Source organism: Penicillium malachiteum, assembly GCF_028827825.1.
Source record: "Penicillium malachiteum strain IBT 17515 chromosome Unknown utg000002l:1.0-8849297.0:1.0-8852440.0, whole genome shotgun sequence".
NCBI lineage: Eukaryota > Fungi > Ascomycota > Eurotiomycetes > Eurotiales > Aspergillaceae > Penicillium > Penicillium malachiteum.
The window spans coordinates 6653931-6675023 of NW_026643095.1; the positions used below are offsets into that span (position 1 = coordinate 6653931).

Sequence of the window (21093 nt, forward strand, 5' to 3'; positions counted from 1 at the left end):
GTACTACCAGTTTGTGTTTAGTCTGAAAAATTGTCTGTGCTTTGCGAACTGTCACTAGGGCCATATTGGACAGCGCCTTCAGAGATCTCTGGAGCCTCAACTTGGGAGCCCGGGCCCACAAACTCATAATTTCAAGTCTGACAGGAAGCACGATTTGATCAATGAAAATTACAATAATGCTTTTCGCATTCCTATTATCCTGAGGACTTAGAGCTACTCTGTTCTTGGAAAAGATTCATCAAAAGTCATAAATTAGTGTACGGAACATAAGAGACTCCCTGCATATATTGTGAGACTATCTTTGATGAAATCATGAATCTTAAAAAGCAAATTAAGAACCAATGAAAATCGTCTCATGTCTCTGATAACAAAAATTAAAGAAAAAAACCAAAAAGCCCGTAGGCCAAAGACATATGGTAAAAAGGCACCAGAGGTGAATCTGTGCAGAAGAGCCCAAGTTGCCTGATTCATGTCACATCATAGAAACAAGATGTGCAGAGCCAGGCAAAGGTCTTTCAAAATGCGGAAGAAGCTTACAGCATGAAAGCGAGGGCACCTCCAACAACACCAACCGCAGCGGCGGGGTGAGCCAGAATAGCGGCACCTGCATTAGTGGAATGAAGGGGAGCCGCAGTGCTGTTGGTGCCAGTGGTCTGGGCTCCAGTAGAGCCGGAGGCGGTGGTAACCATACCAGTGGTGCCGGCAGTGTGGGTGTTGTTCACCGCAGTAGTAATGGCGACGGTGGTGCTGACACCGGTGCTGGTAGAAATGACAACACCAGTGGAGCCCTTTGTGATGCTGGAGCTAGCAGAGGAAGTGCTAGTAGAGGAGCCAGTGGAGGACCAAGTGGTGGTAGCGGATGAAGTAGTGGAAGAGGACGAGGTCTCAGAAGAATCGGTGACGTTGAACTGGCCAGTCTGAGCAAGGATACCGGTGTTCATGCTGGCATCAGAGACCAGGTTGATCTGGTAGCCATGTCTATTTCTTGTTAGCTTGAAGTCATTGAACAAGACCAGGTTTATAGAGTGTGTTACCCGTTGGGAACGTCGCCGATGTTGACAGTGTAGGAGTCCTTGGAGGTCTCGATGTCCTTAGCAAGCTCCTTGTTGACAGGAGGGTAGACCGCATTGTTGACCAGGTAGATATCGAAGTGAGAGGCGTCGGTGCTGTTGCATTTTAGTTCTGCGACCATATAGAAAGTGGGACTTTGGCAACATACTCAACGGAGGTCCACTTGACAGTGACGGAGCTGGAGGGGCCGATGTTAGAACCCTTCTGAGGCTCAGTGACGGAGAGAGCTGAATGTTTATTAGTAAGAACTTGAAGCTTTTCAAGGTTGATATCACCGCAGCGATGAGAGTGAACTTACCTCCAGCGGAGATGGCCAAAGCCACGGCAGACACGAGTGAGAGACGCATGGTGATACGAGTGATGACTTAAACGAGTGTTAGAAGAAGAGGAAAGTTTGGAAGGAAGATTTTGAAGTAAGAGTTGTAGTATCAACAAAGGAAGAGGAAGAGTGTAGGAAAGATGAGTGTATTAAGTAGTAGGTAACCAAGAGCAAACAAGTTGGGACGAAGTTGGGACGAAGTTTCAAAACAAAAAAAGATCTCCTCTATTAGTGAGGATACGAACATGAGCCCATGACTCTAATAATACCTGAATCAAAGCATTTCATTATACAATAAGCAACAGATCTTGTCTAAGATGATGTCTCTCAGGCCTAGGATAAGGTAACCATGGACCCAGAGAGGCAGTGCGGGAACTATCCGATGTCACTGCTTGAAATTTTCACATTTGCCAAGTCAAAAGTACTCAGGTACATATGGGTACATGATGGATCTGAATATGAGATATTGAGTGATTGTATGTTCAATTCCTGGGTCCAAATAGTGTAGCCTTGACTGTTTCTCTTTGAGGGATCATTATTGGTTGCTATTCTCATTCACATCGGGGTCGGATTAAGCCGAATTCAGGCAATTAAGACCCTTTTTTCCCCGGTCAAAAGCCGCTAGCGCCAGTTGCGAAAAATGGCGTTCGGAAGGCGGAGCACTAGTCTCTGTTCTCTTGTAGTGGGAATCGGAAGTGGAATCCCAAGTGGATAAGCCGCATCTATACACAATACAGGATTTTCAGGGTCCGGGCCCACTGGTATTGTCATGGTATTTCAAAGACGCAAATCCCGGATCGTCACCGGTGAGATCGTTATCTTGTTACCACATTACGAAAATTACTCATATCAACTCATGAATCAGTGGCGTCCACCTGGGCATCGAGAACAGACCCTCAAGATACGAACGAGATACGAACGTTGCATTTAATGGTTCTTAATATAAATCTATGGCACTAAATTGAAAGGTTTGTAGATAAGATGTAATCTACGTCTAGACTTGGACAATGCCATTTATCAAAGTTAAATGATTGAATCTATTCAACTTGAACCCTTTTTAATGCCACGGTAGTTTTGAACAAAAGAAATACCGAATATGAATTATTTTGAAAGACATCGATCCATCAATTATGAAATATTTTCCACACTATAGGCTGGCATGGTCAATGCAAAACCTGATTCATGCTGCGACATGAACAGAAAAAAATAGATCGAGTGGATATTAGACATCCTTGGCGAATATCCAGCTATGGTGTTATTTGGAGTCATAAATGGAATAAAAATCTTACAAAGTACCCATGGACAGGGTACAGGGATTATTAATCCAAATATTCGAGAAATGGAGTCGAAATTGACCCACTCCTGAGAACCTTAGGTTGGGGATGGTTTTAAGACATTCAGGCGTTGACCCACGGATGATTCAGGGACCAGCCGCCACGATGTTTCACTGACACCAACCACGATATTACACCGACTCGGAGTAATAACGTGCTTCATCGTGTGGGACGGGGCGTCAGCCATATTACTCCTGATTATGATATGTAAACTTGTATCACATACGGGAAATTAGATCTCGATATGGTGTCATCCCCTGGGCAGTGCGAGATAGTACTGTTTATGTGCGACGGAACATTTGAAGACTAGTATCTACAGAGATTAATTCAAGTTCTAGTAAATTTTAAGAAAGTTCTAGTAAATTTTAAGATCGAGATAAGAACTTGTGTTGGCCGTAAATGGACTAGTTTCAATAGCCATAGATATCCGAGTTGCTATTAAAAATTAGCATCATCAAAACACAGAAATAGGCCAATTCAAGTACTCAAAAAGGGGACGTTTAAAACATACAAGCTCTTTTGAAGACTTCCAATGTTGGCAGCATCAGAGTTAACCCAGACACTGACACTCATCGCAGACACCGGAAATACGCCATAGCCCCGGGAATTAATGGTGACCGATGCGCCGTGATGCTCAAGAATATCGATCCACTCTTGACCCCCGTTCTCTCGCCCAATGAACATCTTTTTCTTGCTTGGCCCTGCGTTACTGATGACACAAGCGAGACCGGAAGGATGACCGGGATTCCCAGCACGAACAAAACCTAGCCTCATTAATATTAAGCCCTACTTTCAGGGGTCAGAGACACGAACCTATGCAGTTTGGTTGGTCAAAATAGTCCTTCTGTTTGCCATTGGCGTACAACTTCCGAGCCTGGGCAAGGATAGGAAGCTTTCCATTACATGCAGGCGTCATCGGATCCGAGACATTGGCTCGTATCCCATAAAGGTCGCCGTAAAATAGACAGGGAAACCCATCTTTGCGAAGAAGGATTAACGAGTATGCTATCTCTTTGAAGTCGGGAGCTATTGGGGTCTGGGATTTGATGAGTATGGTCAACAGTAGATCCGGCGGAGGTATTGATATCACTTACTTCAAGCATCTGTCCAGGTTGCTTTGGGTAAAATAGTTAGCTTTTTGATATCTCTTCTATGGGCGCCTTTCTTGGGAAGTCTTACTGTATCATGGTTCGAAACAAGTGTCTTCAGTAGTCAGTATTAATTTCGAATGCCCAATATTGAAGGACTCACCACGGCATGATTGGGCCTGCACTGAACCAACGTATTATCAAAAATACCACGGAGATCCGCTGCTTTGGTATGGGACAGTTTCGAAAACTTCTCTAGAAGAGGAACATCATAGGCTGCAATCCTGTATCCGGTATCCTCCAGGTAGTTCAGGATCGCTCGGGTATCTGCAGTCCAATACTCTCCGATGACCAGAAACTCCGAGTTCGTGTTTTTCTGCACATGAGCCACAAAGTCTTTCTGGAATCCACTGGAGATATGTTTAGCAGCATCCAGTCTCATCCCACTAAGCGATAGCTCATTTGTGATCCAGGTGCCCCAGTTAAGGAGATCATTCCGGACCTCAGGATGTGAGTGGTCCAGATCAGCAAACATTAGATAGTCATAGTTCCCATTCTCTGTTGAGACATCTGGTGCCCAGTCTTTTCCGGGCGCATGAATCTTGTAGAGAGCGTTCTCTTTGCTCTTATCATCCCAGTCAACACCGGTAAAATGTTGCCAACGATACTTCAGTGAACTGTATGTGGACCCACGCCCGGGGAAATCAAAGCCTACCCAACCATCTATTTTCAATGGTTTAGAAACTTGAACTGTCCGTTCTTTAATAATTAAAAACATTAGCTCAATTCAGATAGTGCAGGAAATCATGGTGAGCGGATCTTACTTTTCGGGTGTACCTTGACAGCCTGGAATTGCTCAGGAAAATCGGCCCCGGCTTTGTGATTCAAAACAGCATCCCAAATAATGCCAATTCCCAATGACCGGGCTTCATGTACCAGATCCTCAAGTTGTTTCTTATTGCCCCATTTTGTCGAGATTGACCCCTTTTGATCAAATTCGCCCAGATCAAATAAGTCGTAAATGTCATACCCGTTACCTGCTGGGTCCATCCCTTTACATCCGGGCGGGATCCATATCTGGTCAACACCAATAGCCTTGAAATCAGGCAATGCAAGCCTTAATCGAGTCCAATGATATTGATCAGCGGGCATATGCCATTCAAATGCTTGGAATATTAATGCGTTCTTTGGAGCAGCCCATGCAAGAGGCCGATCACTCTTTTTGGCTATTTCAAACGCGACCAATATCAGTCTTGGGCGCGTCAACATGTACCGGGAGTATACTTACTGGCTTCTGAGGAACGGTTTTCTTTCCGGCGGGATCCGCTGCAGCAGGAAAGCAGGGAAATCATTGAAGGTGCCGAATCAATTGTTGATACAAAGCAATACAAGGCATCAATTCTTGCCCAGGTGATGATGATAAAAGACAAGGAACAATCTACGTGAACAGAAATAATGAATTATGCTCCTGGAATATAGCTCACCCAAATTGTAATTGAATATCCCAAGTTCAATTTTTATGAGCAGGAGCCATTTCAAGAATCATTGTCTCACAGTCCATTGCATCTATCGAATCGTGCCAGGAACCAAACTGGGCACCTTGGCAGTGGAGTTCAAACGTTGAGAAAATTTCAACTTGCGGGGCGCGTTATTTGTTTAACTTACGGTAAATTACATACTGTAAGAATGACTCCAGTTGACCGGGCAGAGTGACTTCGAACAACCATCTGTGCACTAAAAATTGAATTCAAGTGCTTCGAATGACATTAGGTAATAGATGGCCCATAAAATATGCACATTGGCTGTAGGAATGTGATCATTTCCGAGTTCAAGTTGTTCTATTATTGTCTTATTCTCTTTGTTCTTTTACACACATTCCTACAGCCAATGTGCATATTTTATGGGCCATCTATTACCTAATGTCATTCGAAGCACTTGAATTCAATTTTTAGTGCACAGATGGTTGTTCGAAGTATAAAGGGGTTTTTCATAATAGTGAGAGAGCTGAATCGCTAATTTTCACCGCAGTGCTTAAAATGTGAAGCTAAAAGATAATGAACATAAAAGTCAAGAAAAGAGTCATACCCAGAGCCTGCGGTGTGATGTGAATCCCTCCAGCAGCTAACGAGGTCTTCAGAGATCCACTACCGGTCATAATGTCCGCGAAGGTCAGATTGACAGAGGGGTAACCGCAGAGCCCACTGCCATCCATAAGCTCAGTGGGAAAGAACACACGAGGCAGTCCCTCCACCATGTCCACAGTCAGATCACCATCTCCATCAACCAAGTATGTCTTGCAGTTCAGAACCTCAGTGACATTTACGCCAGCATTGTAGCTGACCCAGAGGTTGACATCATATGGTTTTGCATTGACTCCTTGTGTTGAAAGAAGCATGATAACCTGTCGTCCCTCAATGCCCTTTCTGAAGCCCAGCTCACTGCCACCTTGGTAGATGTTTGAAGTTTGATGATCCATGTAGCTGTTGTCCATCCGATGGGCATGCTTCCGAATCATGTTTAGGGTGGTGATTAAGCTGTAAAGCTCAGTGCTGTTGTCATAATTGGAGAGCCACACAGCTTCGCGATTTGACGGAGTTGTCGATCCGTTGAGATGTTGCTCCTGGCCTTGGTAGATAAATGGAACACCGTCGAAGAGCATCGTAAAAGTGATTGCGTTCTTGGCAAGCTGCGAATGAAGATCATAGTTAGTAATTGAGAGCGATGGTACGTAATATTGTTATATCACATACCGACAGGTCATCTGTAAAGCTGGCAAAACGTGCAACGTCGTGGTTCTCGGAAAAGGAAACAAGAGCAGCAACGTCTGAACATGCAGCTTTCATATTGTTGACAGCCAAAGCAAGATCGGCAGTAATCCCTTTAGTGAAAGCACTCAACATTGCGTAGTAGACTGGATAATTGGGAAGACTACCAATATACTCATTCTGGTAATCACAAATGATGCTCACACTTGACTCCATGACCTCTCCAGTCATGAAACCACCAATCTGATCCTGATACTTCCGTAGAAATGACGGTGTAACACTCTTAGCAGCATCGATACGAAGCCCGTCGATGGAGTATTTGCTCATGGTATTCAGTGTCCAGTTGAGCAGCAGCGACTGGACATCCTCATGTTCAGTAAATAGATCGGGCAAGGCGGTTTGGTTATCACCAGTCTGGCACAATTGCGCTTGTGTGTAGTTGCTCCAATTTATGATCGGGCAATATGAATGGAAGTAGTCCTCGTTATTGAAGGGCGTAAAGACCGAGTAGTCGATGCTTGTTGCCGGGTTACTGCCATTCGTCATGTATGCCATGTTGTTGATGACGGTGTCCATCATCAAGTACATTCCCCGATCATGTAAAGCTTGACCCAAATCTAACAAATCTTGTGACGTGCCGAAGTGAGAGTTGAGTGAGTAAAGGTCCAGCGGCCAGTATCCGTGGTATGCCTCGCCGTATTCAACATGACCCTCCAGATTTTGAATAATTGGAGAAATCATGACTGCGTCGAATCCCATTCCCTGGATGTAATCCAGTTTGTCGATTGTTCCTTGCCATGTTCCTCCACAGTATAGACCCGCAGTAGTGTTGCAAGGTGAGGTTGTTGAGCCGTCCGTGCGCGCAAAACGATCTGTCATTGTCTGATAGACGCTCCGTGTCTTCCATTCAGCTATGCTGGCAGCTGAGACTGCGTCGAAGAGACATAATGTTCCAACGAGGCCACCGATCAGGTAGCTCATCGGTGAGGTTGGTCGCATGAGGGTCGTGTGTGCGCTTCCGTGCGCAATAAACGGAAGAGAAACGCCGGGTGAGTACAAGGGAGTCGAGGGACGACAAAAGAATGGACAGGCAAAAATAGCCCAATCAGAGATAGATTAAATGAGGGACACAAACATGGGGATGGTGATTTTAATGAAAGTTGAAGGGAGTGAAGAACTCAAGGCAGAACATGAGAAAAGAGGAGTTCCGAGTCACTTGATCCAAGGTCTTCAGAGGGGAACTGGGGCAAATGGGATGATCCCTAGTTTAGCCATTGCCTAGGTCAAACTACTGTGCTGATCCCCGGTTCAATACATAGGTCAAAACAGTGATTGACCTCGGGAAAGTCAGTGCTACTTTATTCAAAGCCACTAGTACAGCTATAGCCAAAAGTCATAATACATTAATTGATAGTGAGTCTAGGGGATAGTGCCATGAAGAATGACTGCATAGTTCATTGACGCAAGACCAAGCTTTCACTTGCACTCATGATCTCCTGGAATAATTATTCAGGACCAAGTTCCCCAGTGTTTGCTAGTGGAGTATGGTCAGGTGGAGTGAGGAAACTATTTTTATGCTATTTTTATGCTGCAAAATTCTTCAGAAAATGGGACCTGAAAACTGTGGAGATGATTTCACAAAGATGAGCTTGTATTTGTAGAGTAAATCCTGATCAAAATTGATATGCCTATGAGCTCACTATTCTCCTGGTGGACTATAGTGGCTGAGACAACTGCCCGCGAATTTCCGGGATGCGCGGTTAGATCGCAAAGTTGAAATATGATTCAAAATCGCTTAAAGGGGAACATCCGAGACAATATGCCAAGTGTTTTGGGTCCCGATGAGCCAGTAGCAGTTATCTCGAGCATATCTCTACTATCAATAGCGCTACCGTGCCATGGAATCATAGCACTGGAGGCAAAAGTTCACATTGCGATTGTTTGACTTGATACTAATCAACTTGAACAACAACAAATAATGGCGGCCCGGGGTATCTGCACTGTATGTAACCACGAAAAAGTAATGATAGACAATGTTGCCAGGTATACTTGGTCTAATTTCCGTACTTCATTTGACAGATCTCTGAATCAAACACACAAATTAGGACCAGCTAAGAGATGCCTGAGAAAAGCCATATTTCTTGGCCTCTCAGTGCCTAAGAAATAGGTTCTGCCTTAATTAACCGAGATACTCCAAATGGTTCAGATTATATGTGTAATTTATTGAAAAAACCATGGTTCAACTGGCTGCCACCTGGCAGGTATCAGTCATAGTACGCAGTATATTATTTCGATACATAGAACGGAAAATTACAAGTGGGTCAGATATGGGGATGGTCTCAGTATAATCCAACATCTGAACCAATCGGATCAGTCAAATTGGGACCCACTCGGGATGAGACCCTGATAAGTTGATCCCGAGCCCGTATTTTTTATATCAATTTTGATAGTTGGTATTTTTATATTTTATATTTTATATTTTATATTTTATATTTTATATTTTATATTTTAGTATTTTCAGGGACTGATTACTCGGAGAATAAGTACCGATTTCTGTATGTGATACAGTACAACCTATAATTTTAGGCTACTTGAGGTTACAGTGAATTAATTTGTTATTGATGCTTATCCTCCAGGGGACTAAGTCGGTATTGTTTAACTATGCCCAGGTGGTGACTATACCTATTACCCGGTGAGATTGATATCATTTGCAACATCAAACATTTGAATACCCAAGTGTCCCCAATATCCTCAGTGCTATAATCTCCAAAGAGGAGAGGCAGAAGCCTGATAAAACTGCGGGTAGTATGTAATTCGTATGGTGACATGGATATCCACCTGGGCATCTTGTTGTAAACCTTTCCTTGGTGCATCGAGTGGGTCATAGAAAATTCAGCAAATACATACCATGCAAGAACAAGGAATAATTAAATCAAAGATAAATAAAATAGACAGAATAAAACTCGGGTACAGCGGAAGAATATGAGTGGTAGTGAACTCCAGAAAGTGGATGCGTTCTCTTCTAGTCACCGTTAGGCTTCAAGGGTCCATCCAAGATAGGATAAAGTCAAGTCTACCTTTTCATCGCGTATCATGTCCCGAAGGAGTGGCCAAACGAGGTCCAGGAGCTTGGCTGTAAGAATGCAATGCCAATTAAGAGGCAGGATAGACTCATCCATGGACGACTCATCCATATTTCCCTCGTATAAGGCTAAGCCTGGGGCCACCGGAGTACACCGGCCCATGATGCTCCACAGACTGCGATATACTCATTGATACGGAGAGCAACCCATGTCTGTGCCAAAATGCCAAGATAGAGTATCCAGATTAGTTTGACTCTTGTCTCATTTGGTAGTCTAGAATAGAAACACCAAGCAGTCTAGCTTTGAGTAGGACATCAGCACTATACGCCACTAAGTGCACCGTATTTCCAGCCTGACACAATATGTGATCCTATCTTTCTGTTCCTTCGTTCTCTCACCTCTTCTTTCCATCTTCAATCTCCAATTTCATTGCCTAACCGGTGGTCACTACTTGTGAATGCCTCACACTCGTTTTTGAAAGAAACCTGAAGTCTCCAGACAACCTGGAACACACCCCACTTCTTGTTACCCTCTACCATTCATCTGCACATCTCTTCTATGCTCTAGATTGACATAATTCTTGAGAACTTCGAGGTGTCTCGACACCCAGCCCGGCAACCATGAGAGGGTGGTTCTCTATTGGGCTTATTGCTCTTCTCACCAAGACCTCGACTTGCTGGCCTTACGATGAGTCTTTGGTTGACTACAACTTAAATGAGAACAAAACTGCGACAAACCCCGCAGAGTACTGGGGAGAATGGCCAGACCACGAGGGCAAATATTTCCCTTCCCCAGATAATTGGCGTTTCCCTTTCTACACCATCTTCTTGGACCGATTTGTCAATGGCGACCCTACTAATGACAACATCAACGGAACACTATTCGAACACGACCTTCACTCGAACCAGATGCGCCACGGTGGTGATGTAGCTGGCTTGGTCGACACATTGGATTATCTCCAGGGAATGGGTATCAAGGTTGGACTCCCTCAGTTGGAATTTAGAGCGCGAATACTCACAAGATATAGGGTCTTTACCTCGCTGGAACATCTTTGATGAATCAACCTTGGGGATTTGACGGATACTCAGCTCTGGATACAACCTTGCTTGACCAACATTACGGTACGATTCAGATCTGGCGCAATGCCATTACTGAGATCCACAATCGAGGAATGTATGTCCTCTTTGACAACACTATTGCTACGTAAGTCCACCTGTATTCCAGTAAATTGATAAGAGAGACTAACTGTTTTATCTACTATTAGACTCGGTGACCTGATCGGCTTCGACGGATATTTGAACACAACCGCTCCTTTCACAGTGAAGGAGCACCAGACAACCTGGAAGACCGATCGACGATATGTGGACTTCGACATTGGTCAGGAATACAATGCTACCTGTGATTACCCTCGCTTCTGGTTCGAAAATGGATTTCCCGTCAACGAATCCCAAGTGGAGGGCCTAGTCGGCTGTTACAACAGTGATTTTGACCAATACGGCGATGTTGAGGCCTTTGGTGTGTTTCCCGATTGGCAACGAGAACTTGCCAAGTTTGCTTCGGTGCAAGATCGTCTCCGAGAATGGTATCCGCCAGTTCGAGAGAGATTGATCCGTCACTCCTGTATGATAATCGCTTCTTTGGATATTGATGGGTTCCGTTATGATAAGGCCACTCAGTCGACGGTTGATGCACTCGGAGACATGTCAGCCGCCTATCGAGAGTGCGCTCGCGCTGTTGGAAAAGAGAATTTCTTCATCGCCGGCGAGATCACAGGTGGTAACAACTTTGGATCGGTGTATCTAGGCCGTGGTCGTCAGCCTGATCAGTATATAAGTGCGATCGATGCCATGAACTCAACAAACGAGACTTCGGCGCAGTACTTCCTGCGCGACCTGGGACAGGAGGCGATCGATGGTGCAGCTTTCCACTACTCGACATATCGTGCTCTTACCCGATTCCTGGGTATGGATGGACAACTTTCAGCAGGATTTGACGTGCCCGATGATTTCGTTACTGCTTGGAACATCATGCTAGGATCGAATGATATGGTGAATGCAAATACCGGAAAATTTGACCCTCGGCACATGTTCGGTGCTACCAACCAGGATGTCTTCCGCTGGCCTGCCGTTCAGTACGGAGTACAAAGGCAGCTTCTGGGGTCTTTTGTTACCACCCTGCTTCTTCCAGGTATCCCTCTTCTTCTGTGGGGTGAAGAGCAGGCATTTTACATCTTGGATGCCACTGCGTCTAATTACATTTACGGACGACAGTCGATCTCACCTGCAAATGCCTGGAGGTCCCACGGTTGCTTTGCTTTGAATTCATCCCAGTACTACCAGTGGCCCCTCGAGTCTGCCCGTGAAGGATGTCACGATGAAGCCGCCGCCTACGACCACCGTGATCCCAGCCATCCTCTGCATAACATCATGAAACACATGTATCAGCTACGTGAGCAATTCCCAGTTCTGAACGATGGATACAGTGTTCAGGCTCTTTCCAATATCACAGAGCAAGTGTTTTATCCTGGTTCTGCCGGTGTGCCTACTGAGACTGGAATGTGGTCGGTTCTTCGCGACGTTAATTCCGCAGTGCAAAACCTGAGTTCCAATCATGATGCCGAGAACCAGCCTGTCTGGCTGGTTTACCAAAATGTCAACCGAACTATGCAGTACGAGTTTGATTGCACTGACGAGGACCGTGCTCTGATTGCTCCATTTGACACCGGAACTCGCGTGGTGAACCTGTTCTATCCCCACGATGAGTTAACCCTAGTCGATAGCCCAACCAAGCTTGGTTTGGATGGATCAACAAAGTTCAGTGGTTGCTATCCTAATTTGACTTTGAGCGCATATGAGTTCCGTGCATATGTCCCTAAATCCAACTTTGTTGGTCCTCGTCCGATGGTCACCAAATTCACCCCTGGCCATGACTATCCCATCCAGTCAACCGTTGCACCTAACCTTCCGGAGGATGTGAAAATCGAGCTATACTTCTCCGAAGAGATGAATTGCACTTCTGTGACAGATGGCATATCTTTTAACTCGTCGACTGAAATTGGCAAGCTCCCATCAATTAACACCAAGTCGGTGAACTGCACAAACATTCCAGCAACCAATACTTCATGGAGTGGAGAAATTCCTAGTCGTTGGATGTGGGCAGCAACCCTTACCGATGTCTATAACGGAGTGCATCGATTGAACTTGAACAATGTCACCAATGCTGGCAATAATGCCACCACCAACGCAAATGACCATTTCCTCTTCCGAATTGGTCAGCTCGATAATCCGATGATCTTCAGCTCAGCGAATTACTCGATTAGTTTGCTTCACCAGCAGACAGAGAACGATACCCTTTTCATTCAGCATCACGCTGCTGGTGCTGACAAATACCGTTATTCCACCAACTGGGGAACCAGTTTCTCTGACTGGAAGACCTACAAGGGTGGCAATGATACCATTGATCGACTTGCGTGGTCTGGAACCAAGAGTCAGGAATGGAAGGGAGATCATGTGCGTGTCGAGTACTGGAGTCGATTGACTGGGAGCAGTGATTATATGCAAGAAGGCGATGCAAACTGGAATTCCCAGATCCAGCGCCGTTTCCCTCATATCTTCTTCAATGGTCCATACAACGAGTACGGCTATGATGGTGGTCTTGACAACGTGATGAAACTTGATGAGAAAGAGGGATACTGGAAATACCACTTCACGTCAGAATGGCCCGCAGTTGGTCAGCTCAACATCTGGGGAATCAATCCAGACGGACAACCAGATCAGTCTTGGGTTCTTGGCGATATCGACGACGACTATGTGTTGGACCGAATGCCACCATCTAGTCTTTCTGCTACCCTGATCAATATCACCTACGCCCCAGCTGCTGGCTACCTCTCATGGGAAGTCAACATTGACGATGCTACTCAACGCTACCATTTGGTGCCTAAGGGAAACCAGAAGATTCAGATCGCCATGTTCGTTCTTTTCTGGATCGTGCCAATTTTGACTGGTTCCGCTTGTGTCTACATCTTCGTGAAATCCTTCTACAAAGTCAAGTTCAACCAGGTTGGTATCAGTGAGAAGCGTGGTCTGGCTCCGATGGTGCTGTTGAAGAGATTCAAGCTATCTCACACTTCAAAAGACGAAACCAACAATGGCTTCTTGCGTCGCGCAAACAAGTCTGGATTCATGCAAAGCACTACTGCATTGGCTGCTGCTGCTTCATGCAAGCGTCGCATGGTCCTCATCGCCACCATGGAATATGACATCGAGGATTGGGCAATCAAGATCAAAATTGGTGGTCTTGGTGTCATGGCTCAGTTGATGGGTAAGACTCTCGGGCACCAAGATCTGATCTGGGTTGTTCCTTGCGTCGGTGGCATTGACTACCCTGTGGATCAAGTCGCAGAGCCCATGACCGTGACCATTCTGGGCAGTGAATACAAGGTCCAAGTGCAATACCACGTCCTGAACAATATCACCTATGTGTTACTCGACGCACCCGTTTTCCGTCAGCAGTCTAAGTCTGAGCCATATCCCGCTCGCATGGATGACCTTGACAGTGCTGTTTACTATTCCGCATGGAACCAGTGTATCGCAGAAGCGATCAAGCGTTTCCCGATCGATCTCTACCATATTAACGATTATCACGGCTCTCTCGCTCCCTTGTACCTCTTGCCTCAAACCATTCCCGCTTGTTTGTCCCTCCATAATGCCGAGTTCCAAGGTCTTTGGCCCATGCGCACATTGAAGGAAAAACGTGAAGTTTGTTCCGTCTTCAACCTTGATGAAGAAACCGCTCGCCGGTACATCCAGTTCGGAGAAGTCTTCAACTTACTCCATGCGGGTGCAAGCTACCTCCGTGTTCACCAGCAAGGATTTGGTGCCGTTGGAGTCTCAAAGAAGTACGGCAAGCGATCCTATGCCCGTTATCCTATTTTCTGGGGTCTTCGCAAGGTAGGAAATCTGCCCAATCCTGATCCCTCAGATGTGGGAGAATGGACAAAACAGCCCACCGAAGAGAAGGACATTACAGTCGATGCCCAGTACGAGGCCGGTCGTGGAGAACTGAAAAGACAAGCCCAGGAGTGGGCAGGTCTCGATCAAAACCCCGATGCCGATCTGTTGGTCTTCGTTGGTCGTTGGTCTATGCAGAAGGGTGTTGATTTGATCGCCGACGCGATGCCAGCAGTCCTAGAAGCTCGTCCCAATGTTCAACTGATCTGTATTGGACCCGTGATTGATCTTTATGGAAAGTTTGCCGCGCTTAAGCTCGGTCGCATGATGGAGGTTTACCCGGGCAGAGTGTACTCAAAGCCTGAGTTCACTGCTCTCCCACCATTTATTTTCTCTGGAGCCGAATTCGCCCTTATCCCATCTCGTGATGAGCCCTTCGGCCTTGTTGCAGTGGAATTCGGTCGTAAAGGAGCCCTGGGTATTGGAGCACGCGTTGGCGGCTTGGGTCAAATGCCAGGCTGGTGGTATAATGTGGAATCTACATCAACATCGCATTTGCTTGTCCAGTTCAAATTGGCTATCGATGCTGCGCTCAGCTCAAAAACTGATACTCGTGCGATGATGCGTGCCAGATCTGCCAAACAGCGCTTCCCCGTTGCGCAGTGGGTCGAGGATCTCGAGATCTTACAATCAACATCGATTCAGGTTCACAATAAGGAAATCTCCAAGGGTCATGGTGTTGGTCGTACCCAGCCATCATCTGGTACTAGCACACCTGGTGGAACAGTGGGGGCACCAAATATGACCTTGAGTCCATTGCCTTCGCCAGGAATTCACTCCGCATTCCCGCAGTCCAGGGATAGCGCATACTCCAACTTCAGCCAGAACACCGATCTGGGCTCACCAAAGCGCACCTTGTTCAGTCGCGATGGTATGCCGTCTGAAACCGAGAAGCCTAAGTCTGGTTTAAGTCGGTCTCTATCACTTGGTGTTCGTGTTGGTCCCGGTCATTCCGGACGACGTGAACGTCGCGCTGAGAATGATGATGATGCGCAGGGCTCTGGTGATAGCAGTGATGTCGATGCTATTGAGGAAGAAAGCAGTGATGAGCATAGTGTTTATGGTGATGAGGAGTACACTCTGACTTCTGCTCAGGCTGAAGAGGGGAGACAGGTGGCTCACCGACCCATGTCCTCGCATAGTAGACGTCCTCCAAGCCAGGAGTATGTCCAGCCCAGATACATGACACCTCTGGCAAGCCCTGGTACACCACCAACTGCTGATCAGCTACTCCTGCCACCTCAACCCATTCTGGGTAACAGCCGGTTCAGCAATGCCTCGGTTCTGTCACTTGACTCTGTTGTTGGAAACAAGAAGGACTTCAAGTTGCAGAAGGTCGATCCTTTCTTTACTGATGGCAACGGTGACTACTATCATATCTTTGAACAGAAGCTGGCCGATCTGAACGGAGCCAATTCTGAGGGACCACTTTGTATCGAGGAATACTTGATCAAGAGTGAGCAGGAATGGTTTGACAAGTTCCGCAATGCCAGACTCGGTCGTCACAACAAGGAAGCCACTCCCTCTATCATTCGTTCAAGACACAATGGCTCTCCGACTGCATCCTTTAACGATGAAGCACTTTCCCATATCGCTGATAGTGAAGACCACGAATCAGACGATGATGAGTTCCTCCTTGGAAAAGACTACGTTCCCCCGACCGGACTTAGAAAGTGGATGCAGATCAAGGTTGGCGACTGGCCAATTTACTCTCTTTTCTTGGCTTTGGGTCAGATCATCGCGGCAAACTCATACCAGATCACTTTGCTCACAGGCGAGGTTGGAGAGACTGCTGAAAAGCTTTATGGCATTGCCACCACCTATGCTATTACATCTGTCTGCTGGTGGCTGGTATACCGGTACTTCAAGTCAGTTGTGTGTCTTTCAACGCCCTGGTTCTTCTATGCCATCGCTTTTCTTTTGATCGGCTCGGCTCACTGGGTGGACGATTCTTTCAATCGTGGATGGGTACAGAACATTGGAAGTGGATGCTACGCAGCAGCTTCATCCAGTGGTTCTATTTTCTTTGCCTCGAACTTTGGTGATGAAGGAGGTGCGCCTGTCAAAACATGGATCTTCCGTGCCTGTGTTATCCAAGGTGTTCAACAGGCATATGTGATTGCTCTCTGGTACTGGGGTTCGACCTTAAGCAAGGCAAACAGTGCGGGTTTGTTAAGTGCAGACAACACTATCTCCAGTACCTGGAAGATGACGTGCGTATCCACCATTATCATATCTGCTGCTCATGAACTAACCATTTCTATAGAGCCATTTGCTATCCCATCGCGCTCCTACTCTTTGCCATTGGTCTTCTTCTCATCTTTGGACTTCCCGATTACTACCGCCAGAAGCCAGGCAAGGTGCCTTCTTTCTACAAGTCTCTTTTCCGTAGAAAGATCGTGCTCTGGAATTTCGTCGCCGTTATTCTGCAGAACTTCTTCCTCAGTGCCCCATACGGTCGCAATTGGAGCTGTAAGTATCATCCTCCATTTCACAATCTACTTTCATTCTGATCTGTGACAATATACTAACATATTTCTCTTTTAGTCCTCTGGAATTCCATCCACACTCACCCCTGGGAGATCGTCCTTCTTTGTGTAGTCTTCTTTGGATTCATTTGGTGCGCTTTCCTCTTCATTGTAAGCCGCTTCTCCAAGCGACACAGTTGGTTCCTACCCGTCTTCGCCTGTGGTTTAGGCGCTCCACGTTTCATTCAAATCTGGTGGGGTGTCTCCGGCATCGGATACTATCTCCCTTGGGCAGGAGGATACACCAGTGGAGCTTTAGCATCACGCAGTATCTGGCTGTGGCTTGGTGTCCTCGACTCTATTCAAGGTCTTGGATTCGGTATCATCCTTCTGCAGACTTTGACTCGCGTTCACATGTGCTTCGCACTTATTGCGTCTCAAGTCCTTGGATCTATTGCAACGATTTGTGCTCGTGCTTTTGGACCTAATGGCGTTGGCCCTGGTCCAATTTCTCCAGATGTGACTCAGGGTGTGCATTCTATTGCAAATGCTTGGTTTTGGGTGGCGTTATTCTGTCAGCTTTTGATTTGGTAAGTCATCACTCACACTGGATCTCAATATATGATGTTTCAGTTACTAACAGTTCTCAATAGTGCTGGATTTTTGTTGTTCTTCCGGAAGGAACAGCTCTCGAAACCATAATCTTCCGTGTACACACTTAATTTTCTTTCATTTCTGCCATCTTATTCTCATTCATGGTCATACTCAGGTGTAAAATCCATTCTGGCTATACCCAAGCTTGGTAGCCAGCATGATCTGTTTGAACTAAAATAATTGTTCACTTTCTTTGTTACTATTTAGCCTGCATATTTACATAGCCACCTTGGCACCTTCATTAATATCTTCTACACTATAGAGGTCCCTGTCCAATATACTTCTCCAAGAAATCAAATCCTAGTCGCTGTAACTCCCAAGTCTGCGACCCAACCTTCATCTTCATTGCAAATGAATGATCCTCCCCAGGAACCTCAGTCATACCACATGGGATTCCCTTCTCCTGGAGAATCCTATACAGTTCTCTGCTCGTTTCAATAGTAACCATGGCATCCGCAAGTCCGTGTACAATATAGGTAGGTGGGAAATTCTCGGAAATGTTCTTCACGGGATCAACCAGCTTATACTCCGGGTCTGCACCACCTGCCTCGCCATCCGGATAGATCTTCGCGATAACGTTTCCAGTTGAGATCTGCGTAAAGGCGAACGCATCACGAGGATTAGAGAAGTCGGGTCCCTTTGAGACACCGGTCTCGGATTGACCTTCCAGGGAGACGGAGCTGTCTGTTGGTACTGGGAGTTGGTCGTAGACTTTGTTGAGAAAGGATTCCTCAAGATTAGGTGGGAGGATAGAAGCGATTTTAGGGATGCGTTCTTTCCAGAAGGGATGGGAGAAATGAACGGCGCCATAGAGACTGAGAATCGCCTTCGGGGATCTTGGGACGTCGAAGCCCTGGTTTAATTAGCATAAAGGTCAATCTGGATATTATTTGAGTTCTTTTTTCGTACCAAGCTAAGAGCCAAATGTCCACCGGCGGAAGTACCAAACGCAGCGACGTTATCCAGGTCTGCTCGGTGGTTTCCATTCTCGGCTAGGAACGCGTCAAGGTGACCATCATAGATCCAGGCCAGGAGGTCTCGAATATCTTCCATTGGACCTTCGAGAAGATTGACACCCGGACACAATCGGTGGTTGGTAACGAGAACGATCCATCCACGCTTGAGACAGTCCTCTACCTGAGGCATAGATACCATGCGCGAGTGACCGAGCATAAAAGCGCCGCCATGGATATTGATCACTAATTAGGGAAGAGTGTTAGATGCATAGCTTTAAACAATCCCATTGAAAGCTCTTCGTCGCATTTTGCTCAGTGTGTGGGGTAAATATCATGCGGGATAGCCGGGGAAAAGGATCACTCACAAACAGGGAACTTCTGGGGAGAGGACAGCTCGGTTTGTGGGAGGTAGACATCTGTATTGATTCTACTCCCATTAACCTCTTTGAATTCAACGACTAGGGGGTTATCGAGAGACATTGTGAATGATTTTTGGTCTGTTAGCAACGATTGAGGGGAACAGAGTCCTTATATAAGAGATCATGGGGGAATCCCCGGATCAGAAACTCGGGAATTCCGGCCCCCACATCCCGGAGATCCCGTACTTCTGACCAGTTGACAGTCTTGAGATTGTGAAGATACATTTGAACGATGATAATAATTAAAGAAAGTGTGTTTTTAAACATTTCAATGATAATAATGGTCATATCTACCCCAATTCGCTCATCAATGCAGAGATGCAGAATATCACTGTCGAACCAGTCCACAGCAATAGAATAAACCCCGAAAAACATCAAAATCAAAATCAAGCACAGAACAAAAGAAAGGTATCGGACTGCCAGAGCCCAGGTCTAAGGCTTCTCACATAATTCCATATCCATCTCCGTGTACTATACAATGTCGTGCCAGTTTCGTGGTTCGTTGCAAGAATACACGCATGTCCAATTCATCACTCATGATCTTTTCATCACATGCATCCACCATCATGAGTAAGATTCTACTAATGCCTCAATCCAGTACTGCGGTTCACAAAAAGTAAAGTCACGGGCCAGCGGAGATTCCTTTCTGGTGGATTAACTCGACTAGCGAGGATCCGGACATCGCAGTAACTGGATAGAAGATGGCATCATGAGGAGGAATCCCCGAGCCAGCGAGGAACTCGGACCTCATTAGTGATCTCATTCCCATCTAATATGTTCCTCTCATACCCCTTCATGCAAATCGTACATTCCGTGTCCCACGTAAATCAATATTATAGCATCGTTCCATCATGATCCCGGCATGGCGACAGGCGCAACACGAGGCGCAAGTTGGCATCGATTCGATCAAGATCCAGTCCGAAGAATCGAATCCTTCCATTATTCCATCCTCACTCAACCATAATCCATATTATATTCCATGACTGAATCAACCAGTCAACAGAACAGAAATGAAAAATCTAACAGTTCCAAGCGATCAGTCGGTATAATTTCAAAGATTCAGTAAATCGTTTCACGACCCACAACCTGGCAGATCCGTGAAAAGAAAAATCAGATGTTCAACATCTACCGATATGATCCCTTAGAACTAGAGTAGCCGGAATCCGGCCAGCCACCGCTTGAAGGTGAGGAGGATGAACCACGAGTAGAGTGTCTTGGGCAAGCATAACCAACCAAGACGGTCTTTTCCTGGACGGAGTGACCTCGTTGGCCGTAGGCGGAACAAGGGTCAATGGAGTGTTGAAAATAGACACATTTGCAGACGGAGAATCGTTCAACGACTTTGTAACACATTTTGACGGATTAACTTTGAGTTTTAATTTTGTATATTTGTTCGTTCTTGGGGGTCTTCGCTAGGAAGTATAACTTCGGTGATGTCGTTTCTCGTTGGGTGTGGTATGAAGAATGAGACCGAGTAGAATCGAAGGTAAAGATCGAGTTTAAGTATGCGTTCGAGTCAACGACGACTGATATTCAGAATTGAAAGCGTTCTTGGCGTAACGGGTGAAATGATCGGTGAGGACTAAATTCTCGTAGGTAATAAAGAGCGCGAGCGCGACGAGACAAAAAAAAGGATGAGACCAGGCCGATATTAGATGATCGATCCGGGGAGATGATTAAATGAAGCCGAGGGATTCGGAGAGAGGGATGTTTAAAGAATGCAATGCAGATCCGCACTAGTAGACGCAGGTGCGATGCAGATTCAGATGCAGAATGAAAGAGAATAGTCAACTTGAAAACAGAAATTAAAAAAATGCCTTATAGCGAAGGTAAGAAAGAGAGAACCGCGCTGTCGAGAATGAATCCACAGAGCACCGGGGCTCCGGGCGTTATATACATAACTAAAAAATATTGACATCAGTGGAGA

General features: G+C 46.0%; 6 protein-coding genes across 6 annotated transcripts; 1 reads left to right on the forward strand and 5 right to left on the reverse strand.

Annotated features, from left to right (window-relative positions):
* Positions 1-533: 533 nt before the first annotated feature.
* On the reverse strand, positions 534-1418 carry N7483_005457 (GPI anchored serine-threonine rich family protein; the record flags this gene model as incomplete). Its single annotated transcript, XM_057088894.1, has 4 exons — positions 534-978; positions 1035-1166; positions 1220-1319; positions 1370-1418. The coding sequence occupies 4 exons, from the start codon at positions 1416-1418 to the stop codon at positions 534-536; spliced, it is 726 nt and encodes a 241-aa protein (XP_056948723.1).
* Positions 1419-3134: 1716 nt separating this feature from the next.
* N7483_005458 (alpha-amylase) lies at positions 3135-5164 on the reverse strand (the record flags this gene model as incomplete). The annotated part of the gene is made up of 8 exons (XM_057088895.1): positions 3135-3159; positions 3236-3488; positions 3538-3760; positions 3819-3839; positions 3904-3927; positions 3976-4571; positions 4637-5038; positions 5101-5164. 8 exons carry the CDS (start codon positions 5162-5164, stop codon positions 3135-3137), a joined length of 1608 nt encoding a protein of 535 aa, XP_056948724.1.
* Positions 5165-5856: 692 nt separating this feature from the next.
* On the reverse strand, positions 5857-7558 carry N7483_005459 (alpha-amylase; the record flags this gene model as incomplete). The annotated part of the gene is made up of 2 exons (XM_057088896.1): positions 5857-6498; positions 6563-7558. The coding sequence occupies 2 exons, from the start codon at positions 7556-7558 to the stop codon at positions 5857-5859; spliced, it is 1638 nt and encodes a 545-aa protein (XP_056948725.1).
* Positions 7559-10280: 2722 nt separating this feature from the next.
* On the forward strand, positions 10281-17839 carry N7483_005460 (uncharacterized protein; the record flags this gene model as incomplete). Its single annotated transcript, XM_057088897.1, has 6 exons — positions 10281-10637; positions 10688-10863; positions 10925-16882; positions 16936-17141; positions 17217-17727; positions 17791-17839. The coding sequence occupies 6 exons, from the start codon at positions 10281-10283 to the stop codon at positions 17837-17839; spliced, it is 7257 nt and encodes a 2418-aa protein (XP_056948726.1).
* Positions 17840-18047: 208 nt separating this feature from the next.
* On the reverse strand, positions 18048-19227 carry N7483_005461 (uncharacterized protein; the record flags this gene model as incomplete). The annotated part of the gene is made up of 3 exons (XM_057088898.1): positions 18048-18644; positions 18701-18990; positions 19113-19227. 3 exons carry the CDS (start codon positions 19225-19227, stop codon positions 18048-18050), a joined length of 1002 nt encoding a protein of 333 aa, XP_056948727.1.
* A 1064-nt stretch (positions 19228-20291) lies between these two features.
* On the reverse strand, positions 20292-20519 carry N7483_005462 (uncharacterized protein; the record flags this gene model as incomplete). The annotated part of the gene is made up of 1 exon (XM_057088899.1): positions 20292-20519. The coding sequence occupies one exon, from the start codon at positions 20517-20519 to the stop codon at positions 20292-20294; it is 228 nt and encodes a 75-aa protein (XP_056948728.1).
* Between the last annotated feature and the right edge of the window lie 574 nt (positions 20520-21093).